This window comes from Pyrus communis, chromosome 10 (assembly GCF_963583255.1).
Source record: "Pyrus communis chromosome 10, drPyrComm1.1, whole genome shotgun sequence".
NCBI classification, from domain to species: domain Eukaryota; kingdom Viridiplantae; phylum Streptophyta; class Magnoliopsida; order Rosales; family Rosaceae; genus Pyrus; species Pyrus communis.
In genome coordinates, this window is record NC_084812.1 from 947,281 (window position 1) to 972,339 (window position 25,059).

The following is a 25,059-nucleotide window of genomic DNA, read 5'->3' on the forward strand; positions in this document are numbered from 1 at the left end:
GGATACAAGTATTTATTCCAAAACTCAATAATACGAACATCTTCAGTATCCTTGTTCTCTGGAACAGATTCGAGCACCAGATTTTGGATGAATGTATATACATAGGGCGAACTAAGGTCCATTGGCTGTATTATTGCTGACCAGTTGCCCATCAGGGAATTATCGACAAATAAACGAGTGATTCTATCTGTCTAAGAAGAATTTGAGATTCTGAAGTCCCTCAGCAGAAATGCTTCGACTGACTCGAGGTCTCTCTACCACCACATGCGGAGGTGGCTCCAAGTGGAAACTTACCATGACAAGCGTCAAATTGTCCGTTGCTCCCCGCTTTATTGCCTCCTCTACTATTTGCTTGCAGCACAACTTCACATCATTGTGCTCTTGCAGTACAACTCGGCTCAATTTGGAGTAGATCTACGAACCGAACATTGGAAATCCCAAACAACATAAGCATTTCAAGTGATTGATTTGAAATTCGAGTTATTTCACGGACTAACACTCATATATTGCGTCTCTCATCGGTCTAGATTTCTAATGGTTCTCGTTATCTCTGTGAGGCAATTAAGTGTTATCTTGATCCAGCTGCTTAGGGAACAGTTTGGATATAAGAAGGGCCATCGGATTGTGTTTAGGGAAACTGAGGGGTTCGGATTAGAAGTAGATCAAGAGAAATAAAATTAACCATGAAAATGCTGGTGTGTTCAATTCAATTCCCTATAATCCCATCCATTCTATTATGTTCAACGGCTCAGATTTAGTAACTTTTGTCCCTGATCAATTGAGCGGCTGCGATCTTCGTGGATTTATTATTTGGAGAGACAAACAGAATCTTGATCAACATGGCAAACCACCATATCTACTATATTTTCTTCTATTCCTATTAAATTCCTCATTATTACTCTCTCTCATCTCATCTATTCAAGAGCAACGATGGAGACCAAAGAGGAGAGAAGCTTCATTGATAAGGTAATAATCAAGTGGTACCAAGATCCAGAAGTCCTCCAGATGGTGAAGAAGAGGTTAGTTTGGCCGTCCGTTGAAAGAAAACGAAGCCGGATTTTCTAATATGCTCCGGTGCACAGTTTCCGGTGCATAAGACACACTAGATCATACTAGAATTTTCAAAAACAGGACATACAAAACATCCTCCTGTCAGATATCCAATTCAAATTTATTTAAAAAATAAAACAATTCGATCGAGTTCTAAGTCTTCCCTCATTTTGTTTGTGCCTAGGGTTTCAACAGCGACAGCGATGATGGAGATCGATAGCATGAAGGACGTCACTGCTGGTCAGAAGAAAGTCAAGTGGTTCGAGAATCCAGAGATCCTCCAAATACTGAAGACGATGTTTGATCCTTGGCTGAACGAAGATGGCATGCCTGACGCCACCTCTCTCTTCAGCCGTTGCCCTAGAGGCTTTGGTAACATTTTTCTCTTCTTGTTAATATATACAACACCAACAACCGAGAGTCTTATCACAATAAGAGCCGTTCCGTTTTGCGCCATGTCTTCCGGTAGCTTCTTGTTAAGTGAAGTCCACACACTTCCCCTCTTTCTCCTCTCAGCCATGGTTTCCTCTGCCTTGCTCCACTCCTCGTACGGCTCCGGCGTCTGGTCCAAGAAGGAGTGGGTCATCCCTGAGATCGACAACGACGACACCGTTTTGACGTTCGAGGGGAACTCCAACTTCTTCTGGGCGGACCGCGCGCGGCAAGCTCGCGAGGCGGTGGAGAATTCAAAGTCGGATTTGTAGATTGGTGAGTCTGCAGGTCCACAATGTAAAGCTGCACTTCAAGAAACTACTCCTATCATTGAACAAAGTCTTACAACTAATGGAAAAGCAATAAGGCGTTGTTTGGTGCAAGCCAGGTTGGAATTTCACACTTTGCACCCACCATTTGTAAATCATGAGTCCAGTTCCCACCGGTGGGATTTTTTTTTTTTTTCACTTGTCACTTGCATATTGACCAAGTTTGTGTGCAGCTTGATATTGATGGTGACTTAATGTATTTTCTAGCGGATGCTGCTGTTATAGCGGTAAAAGTTACTTCTTTCTTAGTTTTGTCACTCCGTTTTCAGTTTATCAAATTATTGATGTTTATTTGCTTGACACTTTGCAGTTTCGGTATGGAAATCCCGATAGAGTGAGTTGCAGAGGCGAGGGATAGAGATGAGAGAGAGGGAGAGTTAGTGAGAGAGATGGAGAGTTTTGTCTGAGAGACAGACAAATTTTTGGACGGTGGAAACGGTCCGGGTCGAGGACCCGTTTCCTCAGCAATTACGACTCATCCTGCCTCACAACTAACGTGGACTCACCCTATCCTGTCCCATTTCAGATTTAAAAAAATTGGACCTCCCCTACCCACGGGGCCATGCCCCGTTTGCCCACCCCTAGTTGTGATTGTTGTTGGATATCATTTATTATTATTACAATGTCCAGGGTTTGGGAATTGTTATAACTTTAGGGGAGGTTCTGCCGAAATTTCGGTATAATTTGTAGTGTTTTTTTTTTTTTTTACTATTTTTTTTTTTTTTCAGCAAAGAAAAATACCCTGGGACCTTGTCTCCAGTTGAAGATGGTGAAGGTCACCCAAGTGACCAACGGACGTATCACGATCGGATACGATGACTGGCATTGGGCTGCACCAACGCTGGAGCAGCATAGCGCATTGGTCACGTCATTCGGACTTATTGCCCTATGCGATAGAAGTCTTGGAAGGCGATGCCAGACGAGGTAAGGACAAAGGTGTGCGTTTATTTGTCGGTAAGTATCCTGCCTTTTTATTGCTTTTTCTTTAAATTTTATATATTTATGTTACTTAATGTATGTAATTAATTTGTTACATTGCAAACGAATTACAATTTCGATGACATGAACGACAATATGTTGGCGTACGTCAACAGGCTCTTCACTAAACGGTACAAGCAATGGAAGAGAGACATGCACCAATATTTTCAAACATTTGATGATCCGCAGGTTGCTCTTGAGGAGGGTTGCCTTAAGGAGTTTGAGGATCGGGAAAAAATTGGGTGTGGCTCTGCAGTCATTTTTAGGTGCCCTGCTATGTGGTACGTTTTTTATATTAAGTTTAAAAGTATTATACGTTTCTTTTATTGATTTTTTTATATTTCATTTAAATTAGAACTAATACATTTATTTTTTGTATAACAGAAGAAGGCAAAAGTCAACAAGATCAATCGGGAGAAGAAGACTCTTCTCCACCATTTGGGTTCAATTCCCTCTTAATATAGGATGGAGGCACGACGGTAGGTAATAATAAAGCTTTTCATATTCAATTTTTAATATTTTAGTAATATTAAGTTTTCCTCCGTACTAACATTTTTCTTATCTTGTTTTATTCAGGGGGGGTTCAAATTTCTAGGAGATCGATGTCTTTGTAGACGTTTATGTTCGGCCCAGGGATGAGTTGGCCAAGTCCCTTCATGTAAGTATTCTTCAATTGTAATTACTATCTTGCACATTCAAGTATCATGGTTATTATTTGAATGTTATTATTAATATTTCATGTTATATTACACATGCGACGATGATGGAGAAGGGGCAGTTGGTTCTTCAGGAGTCCGTCTCCCAGCTTCCTCCCGAGACTCCACTTGAGTTTGTGGATCCCCCTGAGGATGCGAGGTTTCAAATCCTTACAGACACCTTGGATCAGACTCTCGGGTGAAGACCGAGGACGTATTGTAAGGGGATCGGGAATGCTCGGCGGTGGGAACTTTGAGCGTCTTCATCCTCCCAGTCAAAGGGTGAGGTGATAGCTTTGACAGCAAATGTGGCCGACCTTAGGACTGAGCTCGCCTCGTATAAGAGCCAAATGTCAGTAATTGTAAAGGCCTTCAGTTAGTCCGGCATTCGTCTCCCGGATATTCGTCCCTAGGGGTGAGTTTAAAAAACCAAAAATCGAAAAAAATCAGACCGAACATTGAACCGAGGTCGAAAAAAACAGAACCGAAAAAAAACCGAACCGAACTAGGTGAACTAAACCGAAATAGGTTGGTTCGGTTTTGGTTTTGGTGGTCCAGAAACCGAACCGATTTATATTTAATTATTTAATATATATTAATTATATATTAAATATACAAACACTCAAAATATGAAGGCTAGAGGTTTCGAACCCCTTACTTCCTGGTTGAGAGTGTTTGCTTGCTTGCTTGCTTCAGCCAACTTGACAGCAAGGTTTGTGTTGTTAAATTTGTATTAGTAAAATATTTATATTGATTCTGGAGTGTAATTCTGTATAAGATTTGTAAACACAAAACCCTAGCCAGTAGCCGTCCACCCCCTATTTACTCCTATTTCATCTTCTCTGACTTATCAGCCTCTCTCTCTCCCACCGTTGAATTCTTGCAGCTCGAATGATTTCTTCTTTGAACGGTCGAATATCTGCGACTGTAAACGATTTATACAAGGATTTGCAACAATCTGTTCATCGTTTTCAAGTGGGTCACCGCCGCGATGCCTGTTTCAAGAAGTTCAGGTTTGAAAACGATGTTCTCACTGTATCAATTTCATCGATTTTGTTCCCAATCTTGTAAATTTGTTTAATTTATGATTGAGTGATTGGGTTCCGAATCGTTACCCTCTTCTCCATAACCCGCAGCAGCCCTCCCTTCACCAAAGATCCCCAATCTCTCTTATTTATTTGTCGATTTATGGGTTTTTATGCTGCACCTGTTTTGCTTTTCTTGCTTTTCTTAATTGTGCATCGTAGTAGAAGGGTGAAATGGTAGATGTCAGCTGAAAATTAAGAAATGCAAGGATTGTTGTTTAATTACTGATGAGCAGCTTAAATCTCATATGTTTCCCGATGGTGCACTTAAATTTCTCGATTGGTTTAGAAGTAATTTGCCAACAACCAGTTACATATGTTTGTTTTTAAGGTATCTTATTAAGTGCATTTGAGGATGGATTGAAGAACGTGTTCAATTTTTTCGGCAATTCGGAATTCTTTTTGCTATTGAAGAAGAAGACTTTGAACAAAAAAATAAAAAAAATAAAAAAAAAGAAAACCGAACCGGGCCCAAACCGAACAAAAAAAAACAGAAAAAAATTTGAACCGAACCGAAATTTCGGTTCAATTTCAGTTTTGGCAAAAATCCGAACCATTTCGAAACGAACCCAACCCTATACGTCCCTTGTGGACATGCTAGCCCCTCCAACCTGAGCATGCGTAGAACTCCGCCCCTTCGACCTCTGAGCCTGTCCTCAATCACGACCCCTTCTTGCCCCAATTTTCCATCCGCATGCGAACGACGACCCCGTAGATTATTCCACATTTTTTTTTCTTAGTTGTTTAGTCCCTTACTTTTAAAACTTTTTCCTTGTACATACATTTTATTTTTATTTTAAATAAATTATTTTTCTTTTCATTACATTTTTTTATTTTAATTTAATTTTTTTATTTTATTATAAAATTAAACCCATAACAAAAAATATATAATTTTTTTTAAAAGTTATTATTATTATTATTATTTTGTGAATAATAGCTTCGTTGTGCATACTTTATTGCGATAATTCACTTTCGTCGCGCAAAGTTTTTAGACACGAATATTTGTTGTCCTAAGTTTGTATCTTGGCATTTTGTGCGACAAACATATTCGTTCCTAAAAATTTGGTGCGACGAATGAGGAACCGTTGCGCCTTATTTTCCGCGACCAATGCTTTTGTTCATCGTGCAAAGTCTTTCTTCACGATCTTTGCGCGACCGATTCTGCGCGACGAAGTTTTCGTCGCGCAGATGTTTGTGCGACCAATTTCTGTTTGTCGCACTAAAAGTTAAACGTGGTAGTGATTGATTTTTACTTTAATTTGAGTCTCAACTCAATTCAAGTTCAACAAACTTTTAAAAAAATAGGGCTGAAAATTTTAACTAGAATGAACGAGCCAATGAGATCTCAAAACCCTAAATTACGAATGGGTGGGAAGAATATTTGAGTGCTTGTAATTCTTGCTCCATATGATTCTACAGTAAGCAAGGCTCCTATCATTGTGTGTGATTAGTTTACTTTTGTGTTCTCGATCGCTTATATATCATTTTACTCTTATTGGTTTGAGAGAATAAAGGCTCAAACTTCCTGACTTTTTCATGATACTTCAAGAAATCCATTGAAAACTTACTAAATTGTCTAACAAATAGGCAATTTGATTCTTACTGTTGGAGGAAAGATCAGCAATTTTCAGTTATATTGCAGAAAGGAAGAATACAGGAGAATATATATGGAGGATGACTTTTGAACGGCAATTGAAATTTAATTTTATTGCTTTCGATTTTTTATTACAACACTAGGCCAATCTTATTATTGGCCATTTTTTAATAACATTCAGACCTTTTGATAACAGCTATAACTCTTGGATAAGTTCTAAGAGAGACAACTCTACATTACAAAAAAAATGCATTACGTTTAACACTCACATAATTGACATGATCTTAGTTGATCTAAGGTTGTTACATATATCCTCCTCAGGTTCCTGAGTAATCCTCTCTAGTTCCTGCTGAAATCCCTCCATGGACAAGGATGGCAAACACATTAGTACCAATATTCCATACTCATCGTTGTTTTTGTGTTAAACGTAAAAGCTAATCAAATCCAAGGCATTGGCGGGTCCAGCAAATACCGGCTGCCCCCATCCAAAATTGACATCACCAAAACCTGCACGCGTATTATCAGAAACTATTAAATAACTTTATGTCGATGAATACTGAGGTCGTCTTCTTAGTACCAAAAGATCTGCCACTGATCTTAAGTATTCTTCATTCATGGTAGCTTTAGCCTTCTTCACCAACTCCAAAGCATATCCCAGTGGATTTTTGCATAGAGGTTTAGCCTTTGAAACTGCAGCTGGAAATGCAAATGCATTGCCATAGTATCCCAAGGGAAGACGTACATTGTGGTGTTTTCCCCATGCATTGACAATGCATAAAACTCGAACAACCTGTTTTGGATTAATTTTAAGTGCAAGAGTGCGACATTTCCACAAACAACTTGTGATCAAGTCAAATGTGGAACAAGTGGAAATTAGGTGGGGTGGAATCTGTTTTCGAATGACTCTCATCTCCTTGGCACCAAAGTAGAAAGATCGTTGAACCATGTTTGACTGGTTACTGGATGCGTATGAGCCATCAGAATGATCAATCACGTCTTCATATTAATGATGAGCACATGTAATTCTTGGTGGATCTCGAGCGAACAAGAGCTCTCTCTCCCACACTGGTAGAATATATGGTGCATGTGCGCCTTTTGCCATCTCCGCAATGGCGATCAGGAACAGGAGCAGTCTAGATGCATCACATATCGTGTGGTTTACGCGCAATGCAAGCATGAAACCTCCACATGTAAGACAGGTCACCTGCATATTGCAAAAGTTAGTTACTAGACTTTTTTTCTTGATCATCATATTCATGCAAGTTAACAATTCTTTAGAAGAAAAGACAAAAAAAAAAAAAAAAAAAAAAAAAAAAAAAACCATCTAAATTAGATGATCTAATTAGGAAACAAAAATTTCATAAAAATTAGGAATAAAATTCAAGAAAGATGGAGTCTCTTTGAAAGAGTCTTGTGCATGTTGTAGTTACTTGAAAGAGTCTTTAAATATAGAGGAATTTAGACAAAATGCTTATAGAAGAGAAAAATTTAGACAGAAGACAAAGAGGAGAACATGATGACATGCAAAAAACCTAGAAGAAGAATGGCAAAGGAAAACCTACACAATAAAGGTGATGTAAGGCTAGTAGAAAACCTAGGACCTAATTAGGCAGATGCCATGTAGAAATATAATTTCCTCAATTCGGTGTGTATACAAATTTTACAATGTATAGGGTTAAACATAAGGATTGTCAAAGAAAAATTAGTTTTAAAAAATAATGAAAAGCGTCTCATAATCTTTTCTTTCCAAAACCACCTAATGACTTTCTTTAATCATAAGAACAAAAAGGCGTGATAGTATCGTAGATAAGTTCAAGTTTGGGTGTGGTGGCAGTATGATAAATTTTTGTTTCTGAAAAGGGTTGCCAATTTTATGGAAAAGTTAAAAACAGTTGCGGTGCCACCAAACTTCAACTTATTTACAATATTGTTAGCGCTTTCTTGTTTTTATTTGTCGTTAAAAATTTCATATGTTGTTGATTGCACTAATTTCTTACAAAAAATCTCCGAGGTGTGTATGCGACCTTAACACAAAAAAAACTACTCATACCCTTAACCTACTTCAAATTTTTTGTAAAGAATTAATTGGTCATATACGAAAAACTAAATAACATGTAATTGATAATTAATTGACTCACCTGAACCAGCATCAAAGGACAACCAATAATTTCATCAGAGACTGGAAAATTAAATAAGAACTCCTCTAAGAGTGGACAAGGGGGTAGAATTTTATCTCCTAGTTGCTCAAGTGTGACATCAGCAGAAGCCTCAACGAACAAAATACCTTCACTATTGCAATCGACCACAAGCTTTCTGTTAGGCCTTTCCCTAAGCCTTCCAGCTAAAGGGTAGTAACACACTAATGCTCTATTTAAGGCTTCCCTAATCGCCTTAACGGGATTACGATTTTTATTAAGTGAAGGGTTGTCTTTGTAACACATTATGACTGGAAGCTGAAATCTCAAGCCTTCTTGGTCGTCAATGTCTGAGAGAAACTTTGTTTCTTGAGGCGTTGGTTTTGTCAGAATTATAAGTTCCGGCTGCAATTGTTTCATCTGAAGTACTGAGAGTGGCATCATTTCAGCAACAAGCTTAAGAACCAGCAAAAGATCAAGGGATTTGGAACTTTTATTTTGTGGTATGCATGCTAACTAAAAGTTGATAGTCAGTACTTATATAGCGTTATGTAGATACTCTAGGTTCCCGAATCTTTCGTACAAGTTTCCACCTGTTGTGAATGTGATTCTTTTCTTTTCCATTAAAAATATTGTTAGAAAGAAACGTTTAAATCACGCAATCAACATGGACTGCAAAGAAAAACATGTTGTTGAGAGCCATGTGCATGGACCATTTCACAGTTCACGCCACAGATTCGTACATATGCATTAATACTGAATTTCATTTCAACATCGGAAAACTGAATACTAACAGGGATATGAGGACAGGTGTTTGGTAGAAAACCTTTGATAGGAATGGAAGGAAAAAGGCCAACATCGCACGTACCTGCCCCAATTACAGCTGTGACTTTTGTAAAACATTGATTTGACGTCTCCTATAAAAGGAAAACATTGTTGGGAGCACGTCAAGTGTTGGGCTATAAAGGAAAACATTGTTGGCATATTAGCACGGAAGAATATTGTTTCACATGGCGTGGAGTACGTCAAGTGTTGGACTTCACACATGAGATAATTTGTTCTTATATAATGACGAAAGTTGAAGCTCAATCGTCACTTAGTATTATAGTCTAGTGGTATTCCTCTTCACTTGTAAGTGAGAGATTTTAAGTTCAATTCTCGTCAAAAATAAATTTGAACCACATTATTATTAGTCCATTGTAAATCTAAGCTCATCCTTTTTCGCTTAGTGTAGATAATGTTGTTTGTTAAACAACAAAAAAAGAGTAATTGATATTGTGAGTCTAAACTCATCCTCTTTCCCTCAGTGCATATTTTCATATATTTTTAATCATATATTTCCTTTGGATTTTGTCTAAATGAGTTAAATGCACTAATTTATATTGTTTTATTTCCTAGGCATTTAATACAAGAGTTACGTGAAAAGAAGTGGAAAATGGAGATTTCGGGCGTCTAGAGTAATTCTAGTGAAGTACGAGGCTAACTAGCTGCGCGAAGACATGTGTATTACAACAAGAAAATGAAACCTAGCGGGTTTGGAATCAAATGGACATGGGGATGCTATTCAATGGACTTTAAGAGGGACTTAATTTCTAGTTTTTATTATTTCTATTTATTTTTCCTTTTCTTTAATAAGGTTTTTAATGTCCATTATGCTTAAGAGTTTAGTGGGGTTTTAATTGGATTTCAATTAGCCTTGCATACCTTTTGCCGTGGGTGTTATATTAAGGAGATCCATTCTCCTTGTTTGGGGTCAGCCAACAACTAGAAAAAATAAGAAGCACAAGTCTACATAGGGGCTGCGGCAAGGAAGAAGGAAAGATGAAGAGCTACTTTAGAGTTTTTCTTTGCTAGGGCTACAATGTAGCCTAATTATGAATACTTAATTGTCTTGTGGTATTGTTATTATCATATTTTTCTTCTTTATTGAGTATCGTTTGTTGTTCGTAATGTGCTTGATTTTTATTTAGATGCTTGATCACCATCTAGGTTTAAATTAGGTTGATTTGATGCAAGTTAGAGTAGATGCCATACTTAACTTGGGTTTAGCTTCTTGCAATTGATACCATAACCACCCATTTGTAGATGCCATACAATTAGGGTTTGTGTGATTTTCCAACGATTTCCATAGAGCTTAATGGGTTCTTACTTGTTTAAATCTATTTAGATGCCATAGAGGGTTAACATGTAAGGATACTTTTGATGTAACCAGATGCCATGACCGTCGAATAATTTAAGGAAAATCGATCATCAATATTGGGGAACTACTTGAGCATAAGATATCAAGGGAATTAAGTAGAATTGGTTACAGTGAATTCGGATGCCCTAGGTTTTATTTTCTCAAGTTTTTAATTTTATTATTTCATGCATTTTATTTTAAAGTCATATTTCATTTTTAGCTTAATTCAAATCTTCTATCTTTTCCGTTAAACCTTCTCCACTATAATTTGTTTCGATTTAGTTATTAAGATTTTAGGATCAATTCGATCTTTGTGGGATGATATCCGTGCTTATATGCTATACAATCATCCGATTCGTATACTTGCGAGCACTAAAATTCGAGACTTAATGAGTTTAATTTTTGTTATCTAATTTACGTATACCCCCAAACTTAGATTTTGCTTGTCCTCTAGCAAAACAAAAGAAAACACAAAGACGCGACGAAAACAAATAATAGCTAACTTCCCAAATTTTAATCTTAGAGAAAACCCAACAGTGAGATAATTTTCAAGAAATAAGCAAGAATAGTTCAATTCAATATCCAAGAGTTAACCAAATAATCAAACCAACTTGGAGTATAGTGTGTGTAATAGTCATGCCAATGCAATTCTAAGCTTCTTTAAAACATCATATGCAATCTCGTGAGCTTCTCACAAGGCATGCACTCATTCATTCATATTTATGTGTTAATGTGTTTCACTCAAATGATCTCATTGTACATCTCGCCATATGCTTGCTTGTCCACATAACTCACTATCAATATCAAGCAACTTCTTGGATCAAAAGGACTTTATTACGGTTGTAATGAGGCTGAGGGTTAATTGGCTAAACAATGAAGGGTATGGAAAACAAAAAAAATCTAGGAAAATTGTAGAACATTTCTTCACAGTAGAGAGATTCAACTATACTTTCACAACACTTGAAGCACTTTGAACTTAAGCACATAATTTTACAATAAAATTCCGATAAATATTAAAAAATCACTAAATTGATACATGAAACTCATGAAACACTATGGAAGAATATGAAAATCATGATAGAGATGTATAAACACAAAATACATAAAATATACAAGACACACAACACATGTGAAGCATGTACACATGTGAAGGACATACAAAATACATAAAAACAATTAGTGCAAAATAATATTATGTACATGACAAATAAAATATCAAGAAAAAAACTCACAATTTCTGCGCCCCTCCTTCCACTAGCCATGCCAACATCGGCTCTCTCCAAGCTTCCCTTCCATAAAGTGCATGCTTTGTTGATAGTCTTCCACCGATCGTAAACACCACCATCGTCCCTTCCGTCGTCGTTGCAGTTTTCAAGAAACTTTTAAATGATTTTATCTCACAAAACCTTTTTATTTTGATTCGTGCCAACTGCACCATCTTTGCTAACAGAAACGCATGCCAAGCATAAAACAACATCTTCCTCACATGTCCAATTACGACCTCTAATATGCTCTCTTGCCATGTTGAACAATTTGGAAATGGAAAGAAATGGTAGAAAGAAAAATTGGAAGAATTGTAGGAGAAAATTCAGTTTTGTATGGATGTTTGAACAAATACATAGGTATTTATAGAGTTTTTGGGTGAATTTTGAGTTAAATAAATTTTTTTAATCATTTTAGTCGTTTGATTTAAATTTGGGCCGTTAGATTTGATTATATTCAATCTCAACCGTTGGATTCAATGTATTTTAAAATTACATTTTTTATAAAAATAAAATTTGAATCTGGATTGTTGGATCAACCAACGGTCCGTAAAGCCCAGCCATAGGATGTAGAAAAGAGCCGTTGGGCTCTGGTTGGTGGCCGACAGCGGCCTTGACAGTGGGTCCCTTCCTTGTCAGGCGTTAAAGCCAAACGGCCCACGTGGGGTGAGTGTGCGAGTGAACGGGCCAAGACTATGCTCCCTTTGGGCAAGTCCATGCGTTTGTGGGCTATTTCTTGGGGGTTATTTGGCATTGGTTTGGCATTTGGCCTTTAGCCCAAAGATTTGGGTTGGGTTAGGTTGGGTTTTTTTTTTTTTTTTGGGGGGGGGGGGGGGGGGGGGTTTGAGAATAAGTGGGGTAATTTGGCAAATAGCCTAGAGTTGGGTGTGGTCTTATAAAAGCCAATTTTCAGCCCCCACTTGTCATTTCCACTCCCTCATACCATCTCCAACCTTTGGGCTAAAAGCTAAAATTTTTAGCCCAGAAACAACTTTTTTGCTCCAGCCCTTCTGGCCTAAAATTTTAGCCTGAGATTATTAAAAAATGAACTTAGGCTAATTTTTTTCTTAAATTAACTTTAAAAAAAAATTATGTAGACTATTGTAAATTAATTTTATGAACATTTTAATCTAAAAATATTTAAATTCTGATAAATATTGAAAAATTACTAAATCGATACATGAAACTCATGAAACACTATGGAAGAATATGAAAATCATGATAGAGATGTATAAACACAAAATACATAAAACACACAGAACACATGTGAAGCACATACAAAACATATGTGAAGCGCGTACACATGTGAAGGACATACAAAACATATGATAGAGATGAAGCACACATAGAACACATGTGAAACACATGACACACACGAAACACATACAAAATACATACAAAGCAAGCCTTCAACTTTCACCAAACTTTCAACTTTCAACTTTCACTAATCGTTCAACTTTCACCAAAATTTCAACTTTCACAAATCTTTCAACTTTCATCAATCATCCTCTATATAAACACATGTTGGATATCAGTTGATCACACAATCTTTCAACCTTCAATCATGCTCTATATTCACTAATCTTTCAACTTTCAAAGTGTTTTTATTTCCTAAAAATCCTCAATATCTCATCAATGGATTCAATGTATTTTAAAATTACATTTTAAAAAAAAAAAAATTTGAATCTGGACCGTTAGATCAACCAACGATCCGTAAAGCCCAGCCGTAGGATGTAGAGCCGTTGGGCTCTAGTTGGTGGCCGACAACGGCCCTGATAGTAGGCCCCCCTGTCGGGCGCTGAAGCCAAACAGCCCGCGTGGGGCGAGTACGCGAGTGAACGGGCCGAGACTGGGCTCCCTTTGGGTAAGTCCACATGTTTGTGGGCTATTTCTTGGGGGGTATTTGGCCTTGGTTTGGCATTTGGCTTGGGTTGGGTTGGGTTTAGGGGGGGAATAAGTGGGGTAATTTGGCAAATAGCCTAGGGTTGAGTGTGGTCTTATAAAAGCCAATTTTCAGCCCCCACTTGTCATTTCTGCTCCCTCAAACCCTAGACGCCGTTGATAACTCTTTGGAATCTCACTTTCACTCTGTACTTGAAGAGCCTCTCACTCTCTCTTCCTTCACTTCTCAGCCAACCTCGAGAACCACACCCAAAGCTTTAACTGAATCAGTTGCCATATTTCTACCAGAGCTCAGACTCGAGCCCAGCCTTTCCCTCTCACGACAGTTTTTCAACAAATCCGAGTTCCAGTCATCATTGAAAATCTTTCAAATCACAACTCCAGTCATTATTGAAAGGTAACAATCTTCACTCTTTTCCGTCCCTTTTGTGACTACTCTTAGATTAAACAAAAAGATATGAGAGCCATCTCACGCTTGTGTTCTGGTTATGTGCATGGAACATGTTCTAGAAGATACGTGCTGGAAGGTTGAAATCCAAGTGTCTCTAGTGTTCTGAAATTATAGCCTTCAACACATCCACTGTAGCTGCCGAATGCACTTGCACCAGAACTTTGCTGTCACACCCCTGCTGGGCCACCCAAACATTTATGTTGGCATTGATGTTGTAGGGCATTGCATGAGACTGCTTCTGTGTAAGAACTTGTATGGTTTCCCCATCTAGTCGAACATTGTTCAATGAATACGACTGATTGTCATCCATGATTGATTTCTTGTAGGCAAACAAATAGAAATTTGGAATCTAGTAAAGTGATAGCCTGCACGACTTCGTCAGCTCTGCTTCCAAAAACACGGAAGTCTAGGGAGCCTAGTGAAGTGCTTCCAAATGCATGGAATCTAGTGAAGTTCTTTTGGAAGCACTTCACTACATTCCAAATTTCTATTTGTTTGCCCACAAAAAATCAGTCATGGATGACAGTCAGTTGTATTCATGGAACAATGTTCGACTAGAGGGGTAACCATACAAGTTCTTACACAGGAGCAGTCTCCTGCAATGCCCTATAACATCAATGCCAACATAAATGTTTGGGTGGTCCAGCGCGGGTGTGACAGCAAAGTTCCGGTGCAAGTGCACTCGGCAGCTACAGTGGATGTGTTGAAGGCTATAATTTCAGCACACCAGAGACACTTGGATTTCAACCTTCCTGCATGTATCTTCTAGAACCTGTTCCATGAATAGAAAAGCATTGGATTGTTGTTCCAACTCAATAATGTAAACTCTAATGAGAATTTATGTCTACAGAAACTTAAACCTCGTTTGGAAGTGCTACAAATGTTCTTAGTGAAAAGTTTTTGTGAACAAATATTTAGTAAAAATGCAAGTGAAAGTGCTTTTAGAATACAAAAATATTTTCTCTAAAAATGCTTTTAATCGATTTAAAACACTTTCAAACAAGTTCAGAAATGGTCATGTTTGTTGTATCTCTAAACTATCCTAATACAATTGTAGGCAATGGCAGCACAGCTAGACTGTCATATTTTCTTCCGCGTAAGTGTTACTATTCCCCTTTTGAGATTAGACGGTTTTATTAATTGTACGTTTGTTCATTAGGTTTTTCACCTTCATGTGAGGAGATAGAGATTTTTCAATGCGTTTGGAACATGACTTGTTATAGAAGTGTCGTATACAAGTAGTTGGATATTTGAAAAAAATTCTAACACTTGTGTAATGACACTTTATACACGAGCCTTATTTTCGAAGTATTCAAAATTTCTCGTAAGTGGGGAATGATGAAATTAATAAATTTTATTTTGCTCGTAAATGAACAGGAAGATTATATCATTGCTTTAGGTCCATTGCGTTGGTTGAAATTAGTAAAGAAAATTGCGGGAGATTGCATTCTTCATAAAGTGCGTCCGACTTGCATTATCAACACGATGAAACGGGACGCTCGAGCGATGCAGAGTTTTAAGCATTTGCATTTATGAAGGATTTTGTTACGGGATATTTGATAATTATTTAACATCATTTCATTTATGTTCTTTCATTTTCATGTAGTCTGCCATATATTTATGTCATTATATTTATATGAGGATTGCAAGTCGAACTAATATCCAATTAGTTTGTGATTATCATTTGGCATACATAAAGACAATATTTGAAGTCCTTTAAAGAACAAGGCATATAAAAGAACATAACATGAATTTTAACCCTATTCATGGTATAGTAATCTGATTAAGATGCTCAACTCACTTGTGGTGCAAGTTTACATTCTAATGATAAAATTATTCAATCTTTTGCTTGATATTAACCAATATTGGCATGACTAACATAACAAATAACTCATTTAAAAGAGTCGGATGCCTCCCTAAGGTGTTCAAAGGCATTGTAAAATGGCAAGAGTTACAAATACTCGCAGGGTGAATTGTGTGAGCCAACATAGTTTTGGCACACCCGGAGATTCTTTGTGTTACATACCAAAATACATGCACTATAATTCAAACATGATAAAAATAAAAATAAAGGAAGTGTTATTGGCACTCCAAAAATCTCATTCTACACTCCTCACAAGTGTATTTTTCTTTCCTAATATAGAAAGTTTGGAGTGTAGAGATTTTTGAAGTGCTAATAACAATACCCAAAAAAAAATGTGCCTATTTTAATACCACGAGAGTCGTCAAAAGAACAAAATTTAACCAGTGCATAAGAAATTGAAAGGGTACAGGGAAAGCTACTATATCTCCTCACAGCGCCGGCCTACCATCATACTCAAGATTCCTAGACTCAAATTCCAGCGAAAGCCTACTTGCCAGTGCCAGAAGATCCGGCAGGAGTCACCTTCAAGACGTTGAACCTCTTAGCAGTCTTGGACAGCAGCCTGAACATTGGTAGAGTACAAAGAAAATAAACAAAATGAGCACTAGCGCATGCCAAATTACATATATAAACATGTAGTTAGAAACGAGCGGAGGTAAATCACCTGCACTGGCCGATGGTAACATGATATCCTTCCTTCACACGGAAACATGGAGATATGTGAGCCGGGATGTTGGAATGTCTCTTTTCATATCTTAAGTAAGCGACATGAAAGAAAAAGATTTCAGAAGAGCAAAGAGGATGGTACTTGTTAATTCTCCAAAATGAGTACTACAGATACAATAGAAAGTGAAAAAAAAAAAAGATCGCGAACGTCATACCTCTGATATTTCTTGATATAATGTAGATAATTCCTTCGAACGATGATTGTTTTATTCATCTTAGCACTATGGCAAGTGCCAGCCAAGATGCGGCCCCTGATAGAAACATTTCCAGTGAAAGAGCATTTCTTATCAATTTGAGTCCCTGTAAGATACAATAAGCACAGGTAGCTACCGTATCAGCAAATACAACAATGCACGTACCCAACACTGAGACAAGAAATGAAGAGTACAACCATGCTCGATTTGGAGTAGAACTATGAACCGAACTTTGGAAATCCCAAAAAACATAAGCATTTCAAGTGATTGATTTGAAATTCGAGTTATTTCACGGAACAACACTCATATATCAAGATCATAATGGTACCTAAACTTTCTATTAGAACTTAGAAGTCAACCCGACACAATAGTCTCTATCTGCTTAATTCTTCTAATTCAAAGGTAATCGTGTATATGCTAATCAACGACATTGTTACATACCCTAAAGACTTCAAAAATGCAAATCAACTATAAAATGGGGGCAATACTAATGCAACATTACTCAGACACCGTGTTCTAATCAATCCGGGTACAACTAATCAATCATACTAAAACGCTTCGAATTCATTCGTTGCATAACTTGAACTACTACACATATAAAAGATAGTAAGATACATAAGTAGAAGGAAGAGAGAGAGAAGGGTGGGAGGGGGGCCTTCAATGGCATCCCTGGGGGTCTTGAAACCGAGCCCAACGATCTTCCAGAACCGGTTGCCGCCCTTTCCGGGTCTCTTCCCCTTCCCAGGTTTCTTCGAGCTGGTTAATAAATTCGATTACAGTAGAACAAAAAATAAAAATAAAATTATAAAAAAAGCCCAAATGCAAATGCATAATTAAGCAAAACAAATTTAAAGCAAAAAAATCTTAATCCCAAGAAGAAAAATTGAAATTTATTTGATTAACCGGTTACCTGATGAACACTTTGGGCTGCTTCAGAAACGCCTTCTCAGTCTGCAACCAAAAAATGTCAAAAATATCAAATAGAACGACTGCTTGAAAGATATAAACGACGACATTTTGGACACAGTAACAACTAGCAGGTATAGAAGAAAAGAACCGACCTGTTCCTCCATGATTGATAGCTCGAGAGGAGTCCAGGGGTTAGCAGAGGAGGCGATTCAACGTTCCACAACCCTACCCCTCTTACGTTAGCGCGCCGCGCCCGTGTTTGTATAAGTATTAGCATAAACTTTCAAAAAAGGCGCGAATTGAGTGTGTTCGGGCCGGGATATTTTGGGCCGACTCCCACTCTGCCAGCCTTTGTTTCAGTTTTCATTTTTTCCACGAGAGAATTTCGAAGTTTATTTTTATTACGAGCATATTACTACTCTAAGCTACATTTACCAGCTACTTGTTTGCAAAAAATATATTCCCTAGATCAATTTACTACTTGTGGGAGATTTTGTCAAATATCGTAGTGCCATTTATGCATACAATTAATCGTATGGTCACGACAGATGATAAATGCGACCAAGTAACCACGTGTAAAGTTCTTATCCGTTAGCTCGTCAAGTTGGACAAAGATCCTCTCCGAATCTCACTATCCAAAGTCCAAGGACCAAACAATCCAAACCATTCAAATTAAATTTGACAGTCCTCGTAAACTCATTCCATCGGCTCGGCTCACAAAAATCAAGTACTTCGATCTCTCTGGCACACAAACCAAGGGCTCATATTTCGTGGTCCTTAGCCTACGAACACTAAGGTCCAAAGAAGATCCAAATTCCATCAGCTTAGTCCAATATGGTGAGGAAAGGAAATTAACAAACAAAGCATCCATCTGCCTTCTGTGGATCAAAACTCCATGGAAAACTAGGCATTAATTAGCAAAGACGAAATTCTGTTTCATGAATTTTATGTAACACTATGATATTACATCCGACCAAAAACTATATCTCAATACTATCTCCACAACTCGAAAGAAATTTTTCCACCGTCTCGCATGAAGTGAAAAACAAGAAGCAATCTGTGTTAAAAAAAAAAAAAAAAAAAGGCCACACTTACTGATTGTGCTAAAAAAAAAAAAAAAATCGATCACTTTTTCACGACAATGAATAACGTTGCTTGAACTGTCCGATCATAACTACTCCGTCTGCATTGATGAAAAGAGAAACAAGTTATAAACATCGGAAAAATCAAAGAACGCAGATAAGGAGTTCATGAAAGAAAAGAAAACGGATTTAGATTTTCATCTACATTGTTGTCACCTTTTGGCGTTTTGAATTTGGAGGATCTGGTTCAGAATCACTACGCTGATGGGATGACCCAACATTGGACGTTTCAGCCTGCAAAACAGAGTCATCTTTTTGTTCTTTATCACTTTTTGAACTGATTGGTAACATTTTGTTTCAGCCTAACATCAAGATTTACAACTTAATGTGCAGGTATGCTTTGTTTGGCCATTCATGAGAACGACGGCACTGAATGTTGGCGTAAAATGCCATGGAAATGATAACTGGTGTAGAAAACGTACCCTGGTGGAAGAATCTTGGGCCATTCTGTGCTCATAAGAATTTCCTGGCTCTCCCCCTGTGGCTTGAGATATGAATGGCATGATTTGGTGAAGCAAATTAGACAAAAATATTCCTTCATCGGTGGCCCTTGGCTCTGCTTCCGGTGCAGCTACAGCACCACTAGATGTCCTTGCCTGATCTGGTACAGAACCTGCAATCACTCCCTCCGCACTGCCATCTTCTACATGAATTTCACCATTCGGAAAGAGGGTCCTTATAAACTGTAATATACTGCTTGGGACCTGTCTCTCAGAGTCTTGGCTGTTTGGGGTTCCGCCAGCTGATAAAATATTGATACTGACACTTCGTGCGATAGATGACCGTCTGACATTGGGAGCTGATCCTGCAGGAAAAAGCCACTAATGAATACACTCAACCAATGACAGCAACTTAACCACCAACGTTAACTAAATTAGAAGAGATGAAAAACTCAAATCCAGTCCTTGGATGAGCTACTGCCTAACTCAATTCTTGTGCATAAGACCTTGGACGAGCTATGTGTTATTATTTGTTGAACTAATCCTTTCTTTAGATGCTACTTCACAAATTACGTAGTACAGCAAATTAAGACACAAGCAGTATCTAAATTAAAAGAACAAAATATTTGAGAAACTTCTGGCACCTCCACAGAAAACAAATTGTCCTCTCTTGGCACTGCCAAAGAGTATATTACCATCTCTTGCAGAATCTGCAGCATTTTGCCGTTCTGCCGCAGATTCAGAAGACTGCTGATCAGTATGGAGATTGGCAGTGTGACGATCTCTAGATGCTGGAGTTCCTCGTTCACTACTCACATTCCCTGAAGCTACATGCTGAAACCTTCCAAGCAGTGGATAGTATAACCCTCCCGAAATACCAGAAGAATCTGATGGTTGGCGACTGAGGGAAGCAGGGACTGTTGCAACCATGGTACTCATTGGCACTATCCTTACAGCCGGCTCTCCAGCAAAAGCTGAACCACCTGGGACCCTTGAAGTGGCTTGATTAGTAGGATCTTCACCACCAGAACTTGTTGCTGGGTTTCTTTGCCCTGACGGCTGATGAGTCTCCCCATTTTCCTCTCGAGTGGCATTGGGTGTGGTTGCTGACGAACCTCATGGATAAAATGAATAATTCCTAAGGTTAACTTCTACTTAAGCATTAAATAAAAGTAAACCAAACGACGGAAATAACCTGGGAATAAATGCTTAAAGGTACCTCTTCGTATTTGTATGTCAATACGCCTTGGAAGAAAACCGGTACCAAGTCCACTACCAAGACCAGAACCAGGCTGCACAGCTCCCATGGGGATGGCACCAAAGTTTGTTCCAGATTGAAAAGGAAGAGGCTAGCCAAATATGATCCAATTCAGTCAGTACAATAGAACTATTTTCAACAAGGTGTTAATTAAGTGTTTAGAAAGTTACAGTACCTGAACCATAATGGGATTAGGGCCAGTAGGGGATATGAAAACAGCAGGTCCAGCATTAACCACCGCGTCAGACTGCATAAGATGACCCAGAGAAAAGTTTAGAAGTCAGCTGAGATCTAAATGGACAAAATGACATGACAAGGACAATTCCAGGAAACACTACCGGTGCTTGACCCATTTGCAATGTCATGGTTGTACGACCAAGTTCAAGTAAAAAGGCACCTAGGTTATGAAATAAAGCTCCATTTCTTGATGCACTAGCTTGGGTGCTCAACCGTGCTGCCGGATCAGTCACATTCCCTTGATTATCCAGTTGACTTGCAAATTGCTGCCAAGATGTAACATGAAAATCGCAAGGACCTTTTGTTTAACATGATAAATCAAACAGCCGAAAGCTTGTAGCTAATATAGAATTACAGTAACTAGATTGTTCTACTTTAAACAATAAATTGCTCATTTGTGACAACTAATGGAAAATCAAGCTACCAGCACTAGTTGTCAACTTGGAACACCAATATATATACTTGCAATAATATAGCGAAAAATTACAATGACACATAAGAACGCACAAGTAAGGATTCTCCAACTTGTTCAGCGAGTAATTGTCGAGTAGAACGCATGACTTCTGCCAATGATGCAGGAGTGGGGAGCCCCTCTTGCCTTATCCCTGAACGTGAGGAGGAATTGGAGCTTTCTTCCGTCCTATGAGTACCAGCTGCTTGATTGCTTCCCGCATCTATGCCTGCTGTTAAATGAGCTGACACTTAAAATATTTCAGCAAACTAGCACCATTTGTAAAACAATTTTATATAATAAAAATTCCTGCACACAGAAAACTCACCAATGGCCTCAAATTCACACCTCATATGACGCAGATATTGGGTTAAAGTGGTCAAAGAATCAGGAATTACCTGCAAAGACCACCAATAAAGCAGAATATTTATACTATTGTTTCAAGGAGATTCATTAAGTTAAGTTCAAACTACACAAGAAGATTAAAACTTAATCAAACAAATTGGAAACTTTTAACTTGCCAGAGGTGGCTGAGGCCCCAAAGGAAATGATGTTGAATGAATAAAAGTCCCATTTGATCTGTCAGATGGACCCCTTGTGGCAGCTTGTTCAGATTGAAATTGGGAGAAATCAAACATACCCCCCAAACCCGATGTCCTTTCTGGCCTCTGTGACCCATGTTCCTTCAGCATAGCAACCATCCCCATAACAGATTAAATATGTAAGCACAAAGTGCACGTGAATTTAAAATAGCAAATGATATACATATGCACACAAACACGCAATATCCATTAAAGTGAGATTAGCTTCAGAAAATTTCAATTTTAAATTTACCCCGACTTCGATCCCTTCACTGCCACCTGCAATATTTGGCATTCCTATAGAGCCAAGAACAGCAGAGATTATCTGCTCAGACACAGAGATAAGGTGGAAATCACTACCATGAAAATTATTTACACCAAATAGGAATACAAATTATTTAGTTAAAGACTCACCCGATTGACTTCAGGTGCAAACCCATCCCCTTGAACAGGCATGCTGAAAGTTTCAATGACAACACCAGGGCCAACATGACGGCTTGTACTTGAAGCCGGATCAGTTCCTACACAGAGAATTGGCAGTATGAAAACAATGTCGATGACGTTAACAGTTGAATCAAAGATCTAGAAGAGAAATAAGGTTTGCCACTAATGGTAACCAATCTTACAAAACAACCCAGGAACCCAAACTATCAGATAGTTTGCCATCAATGTGTCCATAACTTAAAACATGTTAACAGATGTAGAATTGTAGAATACTACAATGTATTAAGATCAACCTGGATGATCTGGTAATCCTTCAGCTGATGATGGAATAGGTTGTCTCAAAACCAAATGTAAAGTGTGGCCATCTTCAACATCTAAACTGTGTTAAGGAAATATCAAATCCGTAAAATGAAAAGCTGGTGAGTATAATGGAAATGGGCTGATGAAGCACACATAGAATCCTAAGTAACATAGAGGTGCCACAAGGTTTTCAAAACTAAAAAATTCTTCCACAATACAAAAGACAAAAAGAATAGGATACGATAGGCGGAGAGAAGCTGATCATCCTTTAGAACTTTTCCTCGGCATATCAGTCGTTGTTGTTCTGATAGCACACCGGTGACAGAAGCAATCTGTTCTTTCAAAGCAGGAACTGGCATCTGCAGTTCAGAAGACACAATTTGGTAAATTCAAACCTGTTTGGAAAACTTTTACAAAAAAGACTTTCCACTAGCATGTCCTCACATGTAATATCCCTTCACAAATAAGCTTCAGTACTAACGTTTAGAGTTTTCACACATAAAGCACATTTAACTTAAGGAAACTATCTCAAGCTGTAAGAACATATTATATGGGTACACTAAAAATGCACAAACATTATGGTGGTCAAGATTGTACACAAGGATATAACTGTTGCCCAAAAGCAGGAAATATAATGAAAAGTCACAAGAGATGCAACCTGTTTATCCACCCTGAGAGTATAGGTCTGTGAATCCAATGTTTTAATTTTAATCTCAATAGTGGCTTCAGACCCTTCAACCTGCTCATCCATGGGAATATGTTCAGTACCATTACTACCCATTCTCCTCAGACCGCAACGAACCTGCAAAAGAGAAAGAGTATAAATTATGAAACAGCTTTCTTTCTCCATTATTAGAGGTTGGGATGGGGCAACTTGAGCATTCAATCGACTACTACTTTATATAATGACATTGATAATCGAAAAACATGAAAAAACAAAATGAGAAAAAGGAAAAACCATTAATGTTATAAGGCATGCCCGTCTCTACTTAACCATAACACACAATTGTAGTAAAAACATGGGTAGCAATTCTTGGTTAATTCCCAAACCACCACAAGTATTTCCAACGAAAAACTCGAATGTCCAGTCCAACATATGTACAATATGTTTGATTTTTCATAACCTAAGCCAACTTCAAAACGTAATTTTGTATAAATATAAACCATTTCTCCCTATTCTCAGTTAACTACATTGCACTAAATAGTCTGCACACATGCAAGGCATACCATAAACGTTAGCATAAGGGCATTCATTATGGTTAAACGCCCCATCGCCTCAAGAAAATTTATGACCAAAATCTACTCATCACCACAAGAAAACATCGTAAGGGGAACTATAAGAAAAGCAACAGCACTCATATCACAATTTCCCATTCTCTTTTTTCTTTTCATTGGCAGCATCCATGACCTTTTTGACTTTGATCCACTCTCACTAGCCAGCACGCATAAAACTTTGTTCGATTTTTGCAGGCCGAAACAAGATTTGGTTTTGTTTGAATTTAACAACTTCGAATGAACAACTCAATCCCCATTCTTTTTGTCTTTGTGAAATAGGATTCAATCTCATGCAATCTCTCAAAACCCCAGTAAAGTGAACACCTTTCATTCATCCACACGAACACATGATTAAAAAACACATCCTAAACAAACAATAATCTAAAAACCTCAGAATTCCTGGAATCAAGAATAACCCAAGAACAAAAACCTCAGAATTCCAAAATCTAAAAAATCAACAAGGGCAATACATTCAAACCCAGAAAAACCAACCTAATAATCACCAAACCAAAAACTCAAAAACCCCCAATTGAACACCAAATTAAAATCGAAAAAAAACGAAAACCCAATACACAAAACATGATCATAGTTCTTACCTAAGATACAGAAACTTCGAAAAGCTTCCAGAAGATGCAGAAGCGTGACAGAAGCCCTAGAGCGGCGGAAAACTATGTACAAAAGCCCTCTGAGACACAGAGGTTTATACGCAGGTGTGGTCTCTGCCACTGAAATTTGTCTGGGTCGTCGTCCGCTCTCTCACTGTGTGGCAAATGATGGCGGAGTAGGGCAGGTCAGGGCAGGAGGGAAATATTTGTCTACTCAATTTTTTGCCTAAATTGGTGGTGGCAAAATCGAGCGGTAAATATTATTTTTACCTCCGGATTTTCACCGTTGGGATTGGTTTTTCATTTTTTTTTTTTCCTTACTGTTTGCTTCTTCGCAGTAAACAGTGAAGGAAGGAAAAATAAAATAGAGCACGTAAAAAATTCTAAAAATATTATAAAAAGATATAGAAATAGGATGAACTTCTTATATCGGAAATTTTTTTTAAACTTAAGCTAAAATCAATAAATATCGTCGATATTTTTTGACACATCTATTAAATATTAAAAAAAATCTTAAATTTTGTCCAAAATAATGTTTATA

The 25,059-nt window shown here is 37.9% G+C and overlaps 1 protein-coding gene and 2 pseudogenes across 3 annotated transcripts; all 3 read right to left on the bottom strand.

Annotated features, from left to right (window-relative positions):
- Positions 1–6,428: 6,428 nt before the first annotated feature.
- LOC137748408 (alcohol acyl transferase 1 allele GSa-like) lies at positions 6,429–8,745 on the bottom strand (annotated as a pseudogene).
- Positions 8,746–16,424: 7,679 nt separating this feature from the next.
- LOC137746863 (small ribosomal subunit protein uS17-like) lies at positions 16,425–17,949 on the bottom strand (annotated as a pseudogene).
- Positions 17,950–18,681: 732 nt separating this feature from the next.
- On the bottom strand, positions 18,682–24,702 carry LOC137747285 (ubiquitin-like domain-containing protein CIP73). Of its 3 annotated transcripts, none has more exons than XM_068487371.1 (16): positions 24,510–24,702; positions 23,297–23,440; positions 22,880–22,997; positions 22,632–22,712; positions 22,309–22,415; positions 22,148–22,219; positions 21,835–21,996; positions 21,642–21,711; positions 21,370–21,545; positions 20,964–21,128; positions 20,801–20,872; positions 20,587–20,716; positions 20,063–20,482; positions 19,350–19,732; positions 19,084–19,161; positions 18,682–18,968 (listed from the first exon to the last, which is right to left on the bottom strand). In XM_068487371.1, exons 2-16 carry the CDS (start codon positions 23,417–23,419, stop codon positions 18,960–18,962), a joined length of 2,166 nt encoding a protein of 721 aa, XP_068343472.1. In that variant the 5' UTR covers positions 23,420–23,440; positions 24,510–24,702; the 3' UTR covers positions 18,682–18,959. The 3 variants fall into 3 exon arrangements, with proteins under 3 accessions (XP_068343472.1, XP_068343471.1, XP_068343470.1); XM_068487370.1 differs by having other exon boundaries at positions 20,063–20,473; positions 21,370–21,557; XM_068487369.1 differs by having other exon boundaries at positions 21,370–21,557.
- Between the last annotated feature and the right edge of the window lie 357 nt (positions 24,703–25,059).

Coding starts and splice junctions, on each gene's coding strand:
- LOC137747285 (XM_068487369.1), bottom strand. CDS start 23,419: ATGGGTAGTAATGGTACTGAACATATTCCCATGGATGAGCAGGTTGAA. Junction 21,712..21,834: donor TGGGGCCTCAGCCACCTCTG/GCAAGTTAAAAG, acceptor TGGTCTTTGCAG/GTAATTCCTGATTCTTTGAC. Junction 20,717..20,800: donor CTAATCCCATTATGGTTCAG/GTACTGTAACTT, acceptor ATATTTGGCTAG/CCTCTTCCTTTTCAATCTGG.